Source organism: Geospiza fortis, unplaced genomic scaffold, assembly GCF_000277835.1.
Source record: "Geospiza fortis unplaced genomic scaffold, GeoFor_1.0 scaffold195, whole genome shotgun sequence".
NCBI lineage: Eukaryota > Metazoa > Chordata > Aves > Passeriformes > Thraupidae > Geospiza > Geospiza fortis.
In genome coordinates this window covers 1,575,215-1,591,480 of record NW_005054324.1, presented here as the reverse complement: position 1 = coordinate 1,591,480, position 16,266 = coordinate 1,575,215, and the positions used below count along the sequence as shown (strand labels likewise).

At 43.1% G+C, this 16,266-nt stretch overlaps 1 protein-coding gene across 1 annotated transcript in view; it reads left to right on the top strand.

Annotated features, from left to right (window-relative positions):
• WNT2 (Wnt family member 2) overlaps positions 1–14,538 on the top strand; it is a 16,274-nt gene extending 1,736 nt beyond the window's left edge. The window contains exons 3-6 of the mRNA XM_014306967.2: positions 378–711; positions 2,843–3,120; positions 5,960–6,224; positions 13,233–14,538. Of these exons, the coding sequence (XP_014162442.1) occupies positions 378–711; positions 2,843–3,120; positions 5,960–6,224; positions 13,233–13,462 (1,107 nt within the window). The 3' untranslated portion in view covers positions 13,463–14,538. The remainder of the gene's footprint in view (positions 1–377; positions 712–2,842; positions 3,121–5,959; positions 6,225–13,232) is intronic.
• The last annotated feature ends 1,728 nt before the right edge of the window (positions 14,539–16,266 follow it).

The following is a 16,266-nucleotide window of genomic DNA, read 5'->3' as shown; positions in this document are numbered from 1 at the left end:
GGAGAGTCAGCGTGACGGTACAAGTGCTCCTCATAAGGGTAACGGGGCTGCTTTGGGGCTGGCACCCCCTGGGCAGTGTGCGGGAATGATGAGAAGCGGTGGCCATCCTCCTGTATCCTTCATCCTTAGCAAGGGTGAAGCTTGGTTTTACGTTTCATGAGGAAAGGAAGAGGACATGCAAAGTTATTTTAGGGTCTCAGACAGCAGAGCAGCATATATGACAACATGAACATTAAAAACCTGTATTGAATCAGAGAGACAATGTGGGGCTTTGGCATATTAGGAGCTAGCTCTGCAGCTCCCAACTTCTCTTCTTCTCTTTTTTTTTTTTTTTTTTTTCCTTTGGTGTGTAATGGATATCAAACCCACATATTAAGGCCTACAGGGAAATTGAGGTATCAGAATGTGGCAGCAGGATAGAAGACTTTCCATCACACCCAGCCTCAGGATACCAGGACTCGGGATGGGGCCGGCTGAGAGGGGCAGCTCAAGTGCAAACAGAGCCCAGTGCGTTGGGATGGCAGGAGACAATTCCTCCTGAGGGCCGATTCCCGCTGGGGCATTTCGCCGGGGAAGGGCAGCAGCAGGGTGCAGTGCCTCCAGGGCTGTGCTGTCTGCGCCCATGCCGGGGCAGCACTGTCCTCCAGGCACTGCGGCGTTTCAGGTCAGGCTCCGGGAGAGAGCGAGGCAGGGCGCACACATCTGAGAGAGGTGAGCCGGGCTTGTGCAGACCCCAAGCAACTGAGGGAGCAACACTCTGCTTCCCACCCTGAGGGAGTAAGCAGGTTAAGCAGGGAGGCATTGTCATCTAAAGGTCGGAGTAAGGCATCTAGTGAGTCTTCAAATCTCAGATGTGGCCCTTTTGACCCTAAGAAGTGACTGGGATTTGTTACAGGGTCAGAATGTCCTTAGTCGAGGGATAAACCTGCTGAGATTGTTAGTGACTGCAGCTCTTGTCACCAAGTGCCACACCCTGTGCACATGGCCTTCCTTGGTGCACAGCCAGTGCGCTGACCCTGCCCTGGCACTTGTGTCCCTGGAATGTGCTCTGCATCATTCTGAGCTGTGAGCAGCCTGGCACCTGCAAGGAGGGGAGGAGGAAAGTACCCTGGGACCATTGCCCCACTGGTGGGGACGAAAAGGAGGATGGCAGACACTGGGCACACTGACCCAGGCAGAGGGATTTTCACTTCGTGCTCGGTTCTGCTGCTGGTGAGCCATTGGTTCCTGTAACCAGCTTCATGTTCCCTTAGCAATTATTTGTGAGTAACCAGTAACGTCACCCATAGGCTGAAGTTTTCACTGAGATTTGTCTGATATTCAGGAAAACATGTCTGGCAGAACATAGCCTAATAATGATGAGGCTATTTAATAAAAAAAGTAAAAATGCAGTTTTTCCAAAAGTGAAGTTTTCACTGTTGGCTCATGTGAGAGAATGACAGCATCAGGCTTCTGAGCTCTGCACTGAGCCTGATCAGGCTGTGATTGCCATGGAAATGTACCTTGATAGTGCTCTAATAAAATTGATTAGTTCAATAAGCTCAAATAAACCTTTTCTCTTCCAACAATATCAAGTGTTTCTTTTTAATTAACACTTCGCAAATTTTCGGTATTTCTGAAAAAGTTTTCTCAGAAGTACATCTTCGAAAGTGTATGATTTCTAACAAGCCATGGCAACTCCTGCCTGGTTTTGAAGGCAATGTAGGGAACGTATGATTTGCCCAGTTGCCATTTGCAAAAGACTTGTACAGCATGTGGAAGTTGAGGGCCCATTCATAAGATAAACATATTGGTGCTGCTGCAACTGAAATACTAAATATTAAATTCTATGGTGTAATTCTGCCTCTACAAAAAAAGTCACTGTTAACATTTGTCTTTGGGATGCTCTTTTACTGTACTAACATTACTTAGGGCTTACAGCCCTGCAAAGCAGGTTGTCTTAGATATTACCCAAAAAATCTACTTGCTCTTTCTATGCTAAAAACTATAAAAGTAGGAAAATATTTCATTACCATAAATAGATTTGTGGCAGTGTAATGTAGCTCTGTATTGTAAACTACTGCATCTTAAAATAAAAGCAATTATTACATTGAAATATGTATCTAATTGCCTATGAGTAGATATAGTGTAGAAATTCAGATAATCTTTGGTATAATAAAGTATCTTGGTTAGGAGATGGGAAAGCTGCCAGAGCAGCTGGCATGAAGAAGTCACAGCTGCCAGACCAAATCCTGCCTCAAGCATGACACAAGCAGTGCCATTGATTTAATGGAACTTATTTGTGTGAATTACAGTTATGGGCTTGATTCTAAGCAGAAAACATAATATTAACTTACTTTTTAGAGAATAACACCCAAGTTTTCTCCCTAACATGGTCTAAACAGGAAAGTCTATTCCAAGAGCTTCAGGAGAGGAGAACGTAGCTTCAAGAGTTACTTGCAGTATTTTGCAATATGCGTGTTGTTTTAGTGTCCCTATTTAATAATTTCTTAAACTTATCTCTCACATAGCACTTCATATATTCTTCTAAATTCGTGAAACATGATAGGAATACCAGCTGTCCTATTCACATATCTGTACAAAACAACTGATCCATGAAAGTATATGAACCAATATCAAAAGCAAATGTTTAATGTTTTCCAACTCTAACACTATATTGATGAGCTTTTACCAGGGAGGGGTCCAAGCTTAAGCCATGACTAATTCTGGCTCCAGGGAATGTGTATTTGTGTGATTTCAGCCTAATTTATCTTTTGCTCTGCAAAAAAGTCCAGTCTAACTGTCTTGGATATAGGACAGCCACTCTACCCCAATGATATTTAAAGTGACTTTTTTGTTTCAGGTAGTCGAGAATCTGCTTTTGTACACGCCATCTCCTCTGCTGGAGTTGTTTTTGCCATCACCAGGGCATGTAGCCAAGGGGAGCTGAAATCCTGCTCTTGTGACCCCAAGAAGAAAGGCTCTGCCAAGGACAGCAAGGGCCATTTTGACTGGGGTGGCTGCAGTGATAACATTGACTATGGCATTAAATTTGCCAGAGCCTTTGTGGATGCCAAAGAACGGAAAGGAAAAGATGCCAGGGCACTGATGAACCTTCACAACAACAGAGCTGGAAGGAAGGTGGGTGTCCATGCAATAGATGCCTAGAGATGTTCTTGAACAGCTTTGTTGTGTCTGGGGCAGTTAATGCTTGGCCCTTGCTGTCTGTCTCAGCAGTTATGAAGAAATACAGGAAGAGCAGGAGCCTGAGTTGCTGGTTCTATCTTCCTTGGAGGTTCAGTGTGACAGAGATCTACAAATAGACTGAATTCAACTGCCTAACAGTATTCCTGTTGGAGTCACTTCCGTCACTCCTTGTGTGGGAAGTTAAGCAGGAGTCTAAGCTCAGGATCAGTTTGGATGGAGGTTTTGTTTTGAGCCTAGTTCTTATATAAGCAGGAGTTTTATTTTTTCATTAATACAGAATGTAAATTCCTAAGAGAGGCTGAAGATCACATGGAAGAACAGGCTTGACAAAGAGCAAAATCCTCAAGAAAAAAACCCATTCTATCAATTTCTGTATGTATATGGTAAACTTAATCACAAAGTGAGCAGAGATAAAAGGTAATTAGGTCACTTTTAAAGAAAAAAAAATTCAAAATACACGTCCTTCCAAAAGGCAATGGCCTCAAAGCATGACCTGAAACCCCTTTCCTAAATATTGTATGAAAATACCATTCCTGAATTTCAACTAAAAAAAGTCTTTACCTTCACATTGAAAGTGAGTAGTTGCCAGGTGTATTGCCCACCTGTGGTGCAAGGGCTGAGGAATATCTGCACTAACATTTTGTGGTTGTAGCTATAAAAAGTAAGAATGGTGCATGAAACTGGAATATGCTGTTTCATTTTTTAAAACATGTTAAAAATTTTGTGCTCCCATGACATCTGAAATACAGAAAAAAAAAATTTATTGTGCTAGACCAAGCACATCTGAAATTATTTGAAGAGACTTTCTGTGTCTTATCTGTATATATATTTAATGCATAAAATGTTCCTTAATGTCTTCCTTAATGTATATTTAATAGGAATTAAGTTGTTTGTATTCTGATCTTTTTTTGTACTGCAAGTAGATGGTTTTCCTGAAAAATTTTTGTTCTTCATCATCTTTTCTCCACCTACTTATTGCCAGCAGATGTAATTAATATGTAATGTAGGCAGATGAGACTTTTCAGATCAGTAATAGGCACGCGCAGTACTGTGGTCATGTTTCTGCTACTGTCCAAAAGAGGCTGAAGTCTACAACACAAAGATTCTTTTAGGGTTGAATAAGTTCCATGATGGGAAGTACTTTCTTTAGTATTTGAGCATCTTATTATTTTTAAGTTTTAAAAACACCTCTGCCAAATACTAAGGTAGTACTGGTAAGGTAGATTTTTAGAAAAAGATAAAGAAATTTTAATAAATATATTCAATCAAAAATAATGAATATGTTCTCATATGCTCTAGGACCTGCGTTATGGACAGAGACACTGTTTTTTATTCATAGTGCAGTAGTTTAGGTTTAGCTTTGTGGGGATCTCACCACCTCAGCTGCCCACATGCCTGGCATTTTGACCTGGGTAAGACCATCTGTGCCCTTGGCTTTTTCTTGACCCCAAAGGGGGTGTTGATATATCTCTTTAAAAACTAGACTATTCCAACTGTGCTGATTAAAAAAGAAATAGAACAAATATTTTTAGTATTCCCATATGAATCATAGAACATAATATGCTGTATATCAGTATAGGAACATTACTGACAAAAAAGAGACCATATTCCTATGTGCTTCTTACACTATTCCAGAAAGTTATTTTAAACATACAAGTAGTTAAATTGATTTCTGCTCAGATAATTAAAACCAAGCATCTGCTTAAGTCCCAGATTTGTGATATGGCAATGAAATGCCAGTGACTTCTTTGAAGTATTCATGTCATTTACAAGTTGGAAAGAAAATTGAACATCCTTTGGTTTTATAATACATTGTCACTTTATTAGTAAGTGCTTGACTGAAAAAGGCTGCCCCACTGTGCATCAGTCTCACTTCTAATCATGGAGCTTTCCTCTCTCTTACCTTCCTCCCATAATGACATTCCTCTTGTACAAACTCTAAAAAGTTCATATTTCATGAACCCTTAAGGCATAATATTTATAGATCAAATATCCATATCTACATAATTAGGAATGAATTATTTACTGTCTATGAACCCATCTGTTGTTCTCCAACATCATACAGATAGCTTAAATGTCTGAGATGAAGCTGAAATGGCTTTAATACTATCCAGATGTTAAATTAATGATAAGGATGATCTCTCCAGTGCAAACTAATGAAGATCTTATCCTGAAATGTTGGTTAAAATCTGTATAAGCATTTTAAGTATACTGTGTTTTAAAATTCTGCATAGGTCTGATGCCTAGCACAGGTACAATGCTTTACACAGTCTTTTAAAAATAATTTAAATATGAAATGCCTATGAATTTCTGGGCAATATTTGAAATGCTGTTCAGGGTAAAGAGCAACTTCATGGAGATGAGCTGGAGAGGGTCAGCGTGGTCAGCACGGTGATCCTGCAGCTGAAACCATGGGGAAAGGCAGCACCTTCACTTCCCAAGGGGCTGAATGACTGTGGCCATTTCTCATTCTTTGCTCCTGTCCAGTCTGTGTCCTGGCACTATAGACCCCGCCGATCCTTGGGCTGACTGGCAGGAGCAGGCAGGTAAGCCCAGCAGGAGGATTGTGTGCACGGTGAGTCAAGCGGCCAGAGCAGAGCAACCACATGGGGATGACTGGATGCTACCAGTGGGTGTCACTACAGACCGTAATTTGGAGACCCATCGTAGGCCTGGCACTGCAGGATGGCTGGAAAAGGGCTGAGAAGCACTTAATTAATTACACTTTGTTTTACCCGTGTATATTTATATTTACCTGGGCATTTCTAAACAGGCTGTGAAGCGGTTTTTGAAGCAGGAGTGCAAATGTCACGGTGTGAGTGGATCCTGCACCCTAAGGACCTGCTGGCTGGCCATGGCAGACTTCAGGAAAACAGGAGATTACCTGTGGAAGAAATACAATGGAGCAATTCAGGTGGTCATGAATCAAGATGGCACGGGTTTCACTGTGGCTAATAAGAAATTTAAGAAGCCAACTAAGAATGACCTGGTATACTTTGAGAGCTCTCCAGACTACTGTATCAGGGACAGGGATGTAGGTAAGCCTCTACCATTACGTGTGAATGCTTTTATTTAAGATATTTGTACTTCAAAGGCAAAAAATTATAATTTTATCAAGTCTGTGTGTGTATATATACATATATATATATATATATATATATATATATATATAAGTCCATGCATGTAACCAGCAGGAAACAGGAAAGATGATGTTTTGGAAGGACTCAGTACAAGAACAATAGTTCCTTGACGTCTCTATGTGTACAACAGCCAGTTGTTCTAATATAATTCAGCAGTTTTTGCCAGATGCTATGGAGCCCTGGAGATGCTGTAAGGCAAAGCTGCTTTCAGGACAAGTTTGAGTTGTTCTCTGGAGGCAGGTCCATACTGGGCACAGCCACACTTACTCTTGTGTCACACTGCTCCCTCCAGAGCTGCCCCAAGTCCTGTTGATGCCACCTCCTGTTGCATTGGTTCCTTTCCACGTTGTTGTGCTCCCACTGCAGTGCCCTCCTTGATCTGCACGTTCCCACAGCTCCCTGTGACTGTGGAGCCCGGTCACAGACACGCCTGTCCCCATCTAATGTGGGAGACACAGCCTGTGACAGTCCAGCCCTGCCTGCACCAGTCAGGGCAGCTGTGGGTAACGGGGGTGATGCAGCTGGGGACGTGCAGGTGGATAGAAGAGCAGAGGTGGGTGGGACACAGCAGGCTTGGCTGAGTGACACAGCTGTTTATTCCTCTTTTCGAGGCGGTGCTGGCTCTGTCCATGACAACCATCACATTTTCTGGAGAGTTGTGCCAGCCCCCGTGGGAAGAGATAAAGTATTGGTGCTGCTGTTAGCACTGGATTTTCCTGCTTCAGAGATTCAGTAGAGGCACTCTTAGCAGTGTTACAGAATTCACGGCACTGCCAAGCACCAGGAAACCTGCTAACAGCTCTTGACCCATGTACAGTATTTCCTGATATGGCAATTAAATACTAGCAACTAGAAAACCAGAAATTTGGAAAAGAGAGGCAGACTGAGTAATGCATGAGAGAAGTTGTGGAATTAATTAATAAGTTGTGTAACGGGCCAGATTGCACCCCCTATGACAAATCTGTAAGTATCTGGATAGCAATGCAGCTCAACACTTTTTGGCACTGCTGCATGTTTACAATCCAAGTTTGCTTGGAATAAACATTGCAAAACAGCTGTACTTAAATAAGAACAATATGTGAATTCCTGGTCATGTACTATTGACTTCAATGAATGCAGAATTTCATCCAGTACAATTACATTGGACAGTGTTTCTGGTTAGTTGAGTTGTCAGCATAATTTTAAATGTTATTTATTATTTTGGCAGGTGATGTTTATTACCTGCATGAGCACATACCATTCCTGGAATAGTGGCTGATACTGTAAAGTCTAATCCAAGTGAATAAATGGACATATTGTGGCATCATGCAGAGATAACTTTGCAGACTAAGATTTTTTCAAAACATTTATCTCTTGGTGTTGCCTCATTCATTGTAAGAAATATGATTTCTTTTCCCCTGGAAGAACTTTTACACTACCCAATTCTATGTCAAAAAGCCATTTAATCATCTCTCTGTACTAAGGCTAATCTCATCTGTCAGTCTTGTTATTGTGGAGGAGAGTGGGCATTTTTCACCACAGTGTATTACATGCATTTGCCAGACACTGACAAGCCTGCCCAGAGATGGCAAAGTCTGATATATTTTTTCGGCTCAGCTCAATATAATGCTGCAGCTGAGGTGGTGTTTCTTTGCTGCTCAGAATTCAGAGAATGTGGTTGTTTGGAAGAGCATATTTTTAGAAAAATGCAGTAAACCTTTGCTGGGATGTGGGATGCCCTGCTGCTTGCATGGAGCAAAGAAAGAACCACACAAAAAAAAACCCTGGTCTGACTTTGAGGGAGATGATTTTGGCAGCTGCACCACATTTTTTTGGTTTGCCCTGTTGAGCATTGCAAAGTAGCAGTCTTGTTAAATGACTGCAAATGAAATGAGATTATGGAAGTCAGAGTTTGGAAATAGCTGGGGAGCATCTCAGTGTCAGCTGAACCTAATGCCACAATGTTTTAGTATGTCATTGAATACAGTTCTGGTTATCATTCTCCAGGGAATTCAAGTGATTTAGGGCTTCAGGGGGAAAAAAAATATCTGGAGGCTGATTAGTGTTGGAGCTGAATGAAGGATTCACAGAGAAAATCTTATGAAGCGTCGTGACTTGACCAGGAAACAACTTCACAAACTAAAATGTCCAAGCCAGTGTGCTCTGTAGCTTGATTGTGCTAACACATAGGAACCAGTGAGTGAAAAGTGCTCAAGGATTCCATCATCAGCAGCCTACCCAGGAAAAAAGCACATACCTTCTCTTCCCCCACTGCAGCTTTCACTCTGGGTCTGGCATTCTGTCTGAGGGGGCAGCTGGACATACATATATGGAACACCCCAAAATGTAGGGTGTTTTTTGTTTGTTTGTTTTTTGGTTTTTTCTCTAGAATGGAAAAGAGGAGTAATTGATTTCAGGAGGGATATAATATGGGAAATCACTAATAGTAACTCAATGGCAAGATAATCTAATAACCTAACCACCTCTTTCCTTGCCTTAAGATTTCACAAAGGACCAAATAAAAATTTTTCAAAAGTGTTCAGAATTCATTTAACCCTACACACATAACTCTGCTGAAATGATTTTTGCTCAAAATTTCATGCTCAGAATTTGATAGAAACAGAGATAGAACATCCCAGAGAGCTTTTAAAAGTCATCCTAGGTAAACTGTTGTTTTTATCAATACATGGCCATCTCTTCAGCGCTGGCCTGGGAAATCCCAGCCCCTCCAGACAGATCTACCTCCAATGTGTACTGCCTGTTCTCTTGAACCCTTCTCTACTGAGGGTTGTCTATAAGATCCAGTAGCTCCAGAGCTACTTTTCTGTGAACATTTCCTTCAATTGTTTTTTCCCCAAGAATACTTGTGAGAAAACGATAATTGGGAATTTCACTGGTTTTGCACCTTTTTTTTGCTTTTGTTTGTGTGTATATGTGTCTGTGTGTGAAAGTCTAATAATGGATATTATTGCATGACACCAGATTTTAATCAATAGAAGTAGAAGGAAAAAGCTCTTATTATATACTAATAAATACATTTTAGGGCTTTAGGAATGGAAAGAAAATATTTTTCAACATAACACATGTTGACTTCCAAAAATAACTGTGCAAACTGAGAAGAAAGGACTTGATGTACAGGCTGTGAAGTTGGCAGTGTGAAAAGCTGTGGATGTCTTGGCAGGTAAAATGTGTGTAGGCATGGCAGTTCCAACATTTTAAATAAAAACAAAGAGGCTGTTTGTACAAAAGCTTTTTACAAGTTAGAACCTACTCCTGCCTCGTAAGTGATGAGGAGGTGCATTGCAGGTAGCAGCAGAAAACTCTGCCTTATTTTGTGCAGTGTCTTCTGCTGCCTTCATCACTCAGGCCTGCCAAGGAGCTCCGTAATTTGTCTGGCTCCTCACTGCTGGTTATTGTTCCTTTTCCTTCTCACTAGAGAAGCTGCAGAGATTCTGAAGATGCTGTTTGAACTTTAAAAAAAGGTTGGTTTTGCTCAAAAACTAAGCCATTGGATGAGCTTGTTTTCACTTTTGTCACAATCTGTGACAATTAAGTCCCCTGTTGTAGTCATTGTAGTAAATGTTGATGTTTTGTGGTAAGCATCAGGTGAGTTCTAACTGTCTGTTAGTGGCTGAAATAATTTTGGTTTTGAAGCTGGTGGCAGATCTCCTGTTGCAAGCAGTGGGTGCATCCTGCTTAGGTTGTCCTTTAGTGCTGTGTGATTTCCCCTTACATCTGGAAATAAGAACATTGGTCTTGGAAACTAGCTTGTGCCTCAGCTGAGGAATGTGGTCAAACCTTTCTGGGCAGCTCCTGATGGATGTGGGGGAACATGGAGTCTTCCTTCACCCCAGCAGCCAAATGGCACAACCCCACTCTGCTCCTGGCTGGGAGTTGTGCTGAGGTGGAGGGCAGATTTGCTTTTCCTTCACTGGTGTGAATTCCTGATGCAGAATGTTAATCATGTGGGTCACAAGCTTGGCCTTTGTAATATTTTTTTTGGTCTGAACAGAGAAAGCAGGACAAGTGCCTTTAAAAGTTCTTCACAGAATCAGTTAGGTTGGGAAAGACCTCTGAGATCATCACATCCAACCTTTGGGCAAACACCACCATGTCAGCTACATCATGCACTAAGTGCCACACCAAATATTTCCTTAAACATCTCCAGGGCCAGTGATTCCACCCCCTCCCTGGGAAATCCATTCCAATGTCTAATCACCCTTTCTGTGAATTTGGTTGTATTTTGCACAGTCTGGGATGTGATGGATATTGCTGTGGGCTGACACAAACACCAGAACTTACATTCAGGTATCCCAGCTGTTTGCTCAGCATCATGGATGGAGGAGAGTGTGATGGCTGGGAAGCAGGATCTGGCTTTTCTTCTGCCACAGGTTTCCTGTGGGACCATAGGTGCATCATGTAGTTCTGCATCCCCCTGACTCTTCAGCTTGCCTAGACTGGGGGCACTGGAGGCCACTGGAATTCTCTCTTCCCCCATCATGGAGTGATTCCTGAAAAACAGATCTGGGAGAGGCCTCTTGGCATCACTGCTATGCCCGCTATGCCTGTTGCCCCGGTGCAGCTGTCTCTGCAGGGAGAGCGGCATGGCTGAGGGATTGCTGGAGTAGTGTGTGCCCATGTGGGTCACTGCTGGGCCACGTCTCCTCCCCTCCTGCAGGGGATCCAGGTGCCAGCACTGGCTGTAGGGGCAGTAGCCAGGAGCAGGAGTTGCTGCTGGTTTCCTGGTGCAGGGTGTGCCTGATGCACCACATGGCTGGTTGTTACAGCCAATGGAGATGCTCTCCCAAATATCAGAGGTTTACTTTAAAGTGCTGTTCAGCCATCTCCCCAAGGACATTATGCAGAGCATTGGTCCATAGGAAGCAGCATTAACATGCTCAGACCCCAAGGAGATTTGGGATTGTTCAGGCTGCAGGTGCAGGAGCCTGTTTCTGGCTCCATTCAGTGGGTTTTCTCTTCCCACTGCCTGTTCCCTCTGGGGTGGCTCAGCACATCTCTGCCGGCTGGTGCAGCAGCACCTTTGCAGCTCAGGAGCCCTGTGGCAGGGCCAGGGCTCAGCAGCTGGGAGCAGCTCTGGGGTGGGCCCTGGGCCCCTGTGCTGAGCCGGGGGCTGGTGGCCAGGAACGCCCTTCTGCTCTGCCTGCAGCAGAGCTGAACCAGCCCTTCCTTGGTGATGCTCTCCAGGTGTATGCCTCTACCCAATGCATATTTAAATATTTAAATAAGTACAGGAATCTAGGCCATGGGAGGGAAGCTGAGATGTGTTCTAGGGGCTGAAGCACTTCTTCAGGACAGCAATTGAAGACTGTCCTAAGTTTGATACAAAAAGAGGAAAATTTGCACCCCCATGGCTGAGAGGCTGGATCGTGTTGGTCCCATGAAAAAACAGTTTGAGAAGGTGACTTTGGTCCAGTTCCTGAGATCCCTCATTGCATTAGTGGTTTGGGGTCAGCCCCCATATAACATGAAGTCTTCCTGATACTGGGAGAGCAGCAAGGAATGAAGAAACAGTAAACATTTGTATGTTATAAACTGCTTTGAGACAGCAGTATCACTGCATACAGCATGAATTCACCATAGGGGGGAAAAAACTAAAATTGGAATTTATTCAACCTAAATTATTAATAATTACATTTTAACTGCAGTTTACATTTTATTAATTAAGATTGGTTTGCTATCCTAGCTTATGCAAATTTTAATTAATGTTTGCGTGTATTAGTTTTCCTTAAGAAGGTAAATTGTTCATGTTCGGTGTGCGCCTGCAAATACGCTTTGTAAAATAATTCCAGTTAATTTACTGACCACAACCATTACTTAGGGAATATCACCTTGCCCGAGAAGAGAATGGAGTTGTAATCAGGTCTATGGAAAATGTCAGAAGAATGTTAATTTTTGGATATATCTGCATTTGATTCATAATAGCAATACATAGGAAATTAGGTGAGGCAATTAATTTTTATGAAGTTTTCAGTTTGGTGGCAATAACCTGCCAGCAGCTGTGGTATTGATCCTAAAATGTACCCTAAAATCAGTTTGTGTTAGATGAACAGTGGCTCCTATGTGGTACAGTCACTGTTCAGACTCAGACAAGCCTTACAGAGCCATTTGTGCCATATAGGCACAGGCATTTCAGCCGCTCCTCCTGAGTGTTTGAAGAACGTGACAAGGTGTGGTATGGTTCCTCTCCCTCTTTCTGTCTACAGCAGGCTATAATTTAGTTCCTTCTAATCTTGTCATGAAAACGAGAAGAACCCTTGGTGTTACCCCATGGAGATGAGGCATGTAGAGCAGCAACTCTTCAGCTGCCACCTCAACTGCTGGAATGGGGCCTGTGGGGGGACATAGCAGCGATGCCAAATGCCCAGGGTGCTTCTGCTCTCACTTCTGCACAATTTATCACAGGCAGCACAGTTATTTTACCAACTGAGTCACTCACAGCTGCCAGATTTGGTGGTCTTCTCTCCTAGCCCTCTCCTGCACACCCAGAGCTCCTCAGTAAAGCCCATGAGATCCTGAGCACCATGAAGATGCTCCACCTGGGCATTCCATTTCAGACAGTCCTGGGGGACTGGGTGCAGGACTGCCTTGGGAAGGGTGTCTGCTCCCTGGAGGGGAAGAAAATTCCAGGGAAAGATGAAGCAAAACATGATGATATGAACAGAATCAGGCAGACTCTTAAAGTATTTAATCCATTTTCTTCCTCCTCATCTCCAGGCCTGATTTCTAGGGGAAATATAGGGGAAATTTTACCTTTATAGGCAGTTTCCTGGCTTGATATTGAATCCTGGGTGATGTGATGTTAAAGGATCGAATACATTGCAAATTACGTCTCCCATACCTATTTTCATATGCTTGCTGTCTTTCCTTAAAATCTGCCTGCTGACTTTAGCTGCGTTCCCTCTGCAGGGTCCCTCGGGACAGCTGGTCGGGTGTGCAACCAGACGTCCCGCGGCATGGACAGCTGTGAGGTGATGTGCTGCGGGAGGGGCTACGACACCGCCCGCGTCAGCAGGATGACCAAGTGCGAGTGCAAGTTCCACTGGTGCTGCGCCGTGCGCTGCCAGGACTGCCTGGAGGTGGTGGACATTCACACCTGCAAGGCGCCAAAGAGCCCTGCCTGGATGGCCCGGACATGACCCACAGGCTGCTGGGGCTGGGGACCACCGCCTGTGCCCTTCCTGGTCCATGCTGGGACCACTGCCTGTGCCCTTCCTGGTCCATGCAGGAAATGCATCAGAGATCTTTTTCACTTCTATGCCTGGTTTGCCTCTGTTGTTCATTGCAGAGATGCTGCTGAAAATTTGATATAAACTCTGCAGCGTTTACTTTGCATTTCTGCATGACAGTGTTGCTGCAGAGTTGTCTCTGCATAAACTGATGCAGCTCTGGAAGGATGTACTTAGCCAAGACTTCCAACCACCATGTAACTCTCCCCCAGAACCCTTGTGGCAATTCATTCCTGCCATCAGGAACACAAGAAGATACAAAATATGGACTTTTACAAGATCACCACCACCAACTGCATGGGCTGGGCTTGCTCAAGCATCTTCTGAAGGATCTTGGGCGGGTCACAGTTGAGCCCTGGATACTGAATGGCTCAGGAGTTTGAGCACTGGTTGGTGATTTCCCCATGGAAGAAAATTTGCAGCCAGATTGGTGAAAAACTTTACTGGAAGGGTGTTTGTTCATCCCTGGTGGACTGGAGTTTCCAGCAAGGTGGCCACCAGAGGCAACCCTGGCCACCATTAGCACACTGTGGCTTCCTGTGGGGCAGGAATTGGCCCATGGCCTAAAACAAAGGAAATTGCAGGAGATCTATTCAGCCACAACACTTTGATGAACTATGAGTCAAAGCAAATGTCTTAGTTATATGTTTGTGAAAACTTGCCTTAAAAGATTCTAAAAAATAATTAACTGCTGAGGACTTTTGTTTCTGATCTGAAGGATTGAAGAGAATGGTTTTTCACCCTAGTGAAAGCTGGGTACAGGACACACAACTACCTAGGGATAAGGTTTCCTCTTTTTCACATACACAATAGTGGAAAAATGATTGCGACCAGTGATGGAGAAGGAAATGCCTTGCCTCAGTAATGACTTGGATTCTAAAGTTATCAGCTTCTATGTTCTTTTAAAGTTAATAAATCTATTAAATGTGCTCAAAATGATACTTTCCACTCAGATGGCGACATCCAAATTAGATTTTTTTCTGCATATTTTCTGCAAAACCGCATATCTATGATTTGGACTGTATCAGCTTGTAATGGAGGCAGTTACAGGTTGTGCCAGCTCCATATGCTGGGCTGGGATCAGCCCAAAACAACAAGTTGCTGTAAAAATGTGCAGGCATATGAGGCCCAGAAATTGCAGCCTTGGTGGAGAGGAACTGGGTCAGAGAGGGACCAGCTGCCTCTCCTCAGGGCAGAGATCAGCAACACGAACCAAGAGAAAAATGGGTTCTGTGCCAGTAAGTATAATAAGGCTCTGAAAAAGCACCCATGAAGAGTAGGGACAGGCAAGATAATGAAAAAATAACATAGGAAAAGGAGGTTGAATGAGTGATAGAACACATTGTAGATGAAAGTACAATTTCCATATGAAAATGAAATACACTGAAGAACCCTAGCAGGTACAAACAGTGCAGGAAAAAGTAATATCCAAGTAGCTAACCAAGGCAATAAAGGGAATACTCTGGGTACATTTTGCTTTCGGAACTTTCTTGAAAGACTATTTAAAAAGGGGGTTTGGCATTAAGTGGTCTTGAGGGAGCAGTCATTTGCATCTGCAAGGCTTTCAAAAAAGTTTGTATCATTAAAATGGGTAATTCATTTCCAGAAGGCACAGCTGGTGTTAAAAGATTAGGAGGCTCCAGAAAGTTCTTTATTTGGACAATAAGATAAGGTTTCAGTTACTGTATATGGAAATGATCATGGCTAGAGGTAACAATACTCACACTTCTGTCTATAAACCAACTGCTGGTGGGAACAGCCGTGCCCACGTGTCCGTGCACGTGCAGTGTATATATGAGATGAATGAGATGTATATATGTACCCATGGGCAGCTCAGGGGTTATACTGCTGGCCTCTTCATTGCTGCCAATTCTGGCTCTGGCCTGGATAAGGGAAATTTCATACATAATTGTATTTAAAGGTGAGCTCCAAGGAGAATTTTTATTGGGACTTCACTGTGAAATTAAATCCACATGTAGTTCGTAGCCTCAGCAATATCGTACTTTAAGGCTTAAAGAATTTAAAAGCAGTATAATATTTTTTAACCTTTTAGAGCCGTTTCTTTTCTAAGATTTAAGGACCCTGAGTAGCCTAAAAGATTATCTATTTAATAAAGCTGAAAATATTTCAGTGTTCTGGAAAAAAGAAAAAAGGCTCATTCTTACAAGAGAATTTGTTCTAGGTACTTGAATGAAGGGTAGTGAAATCAGATCTCTTCTTAAATCTGTTGTTTAATATTCCAGAATATCAACTCACCTGAATTCTGCAGTCCCAGATAAAGTGTTTTTGAGTCACTGGGTTAAAAGTGTATTTACTTTTATTCCCCAACCTGGTCCTCCTCCCTTAAGGCACATCTTCCTGTTCCAAACCTTCCTCTGGGTCAGAGGCCTGTGGTACCGAAGGCTGGTCTTACCAGTAAGACCAGGAAGAAGGGGGCATTGAGTCCCTTGGCCTTTTCAGTGTCCTTGTCACCCTGTCCAGCAGCAAGGCCACCCAGGTGTGCACAGCAGCTGATGTTCCCACTTTGGGCACGTGCCATATTGATAAGCTGTGATGCAATGCCTGCATCAAAACCACTGCACCAGAGGAAACACAGAATATTTCACAGCATGACAAATGGGGAAGTGCTGAGCTGGCCACTTACTTGATGACAGTTTTTTCTGCATTTATGGGGTTTTCTTGGGGTTTTCTTTAAGAGCTCAATATAGACTTCT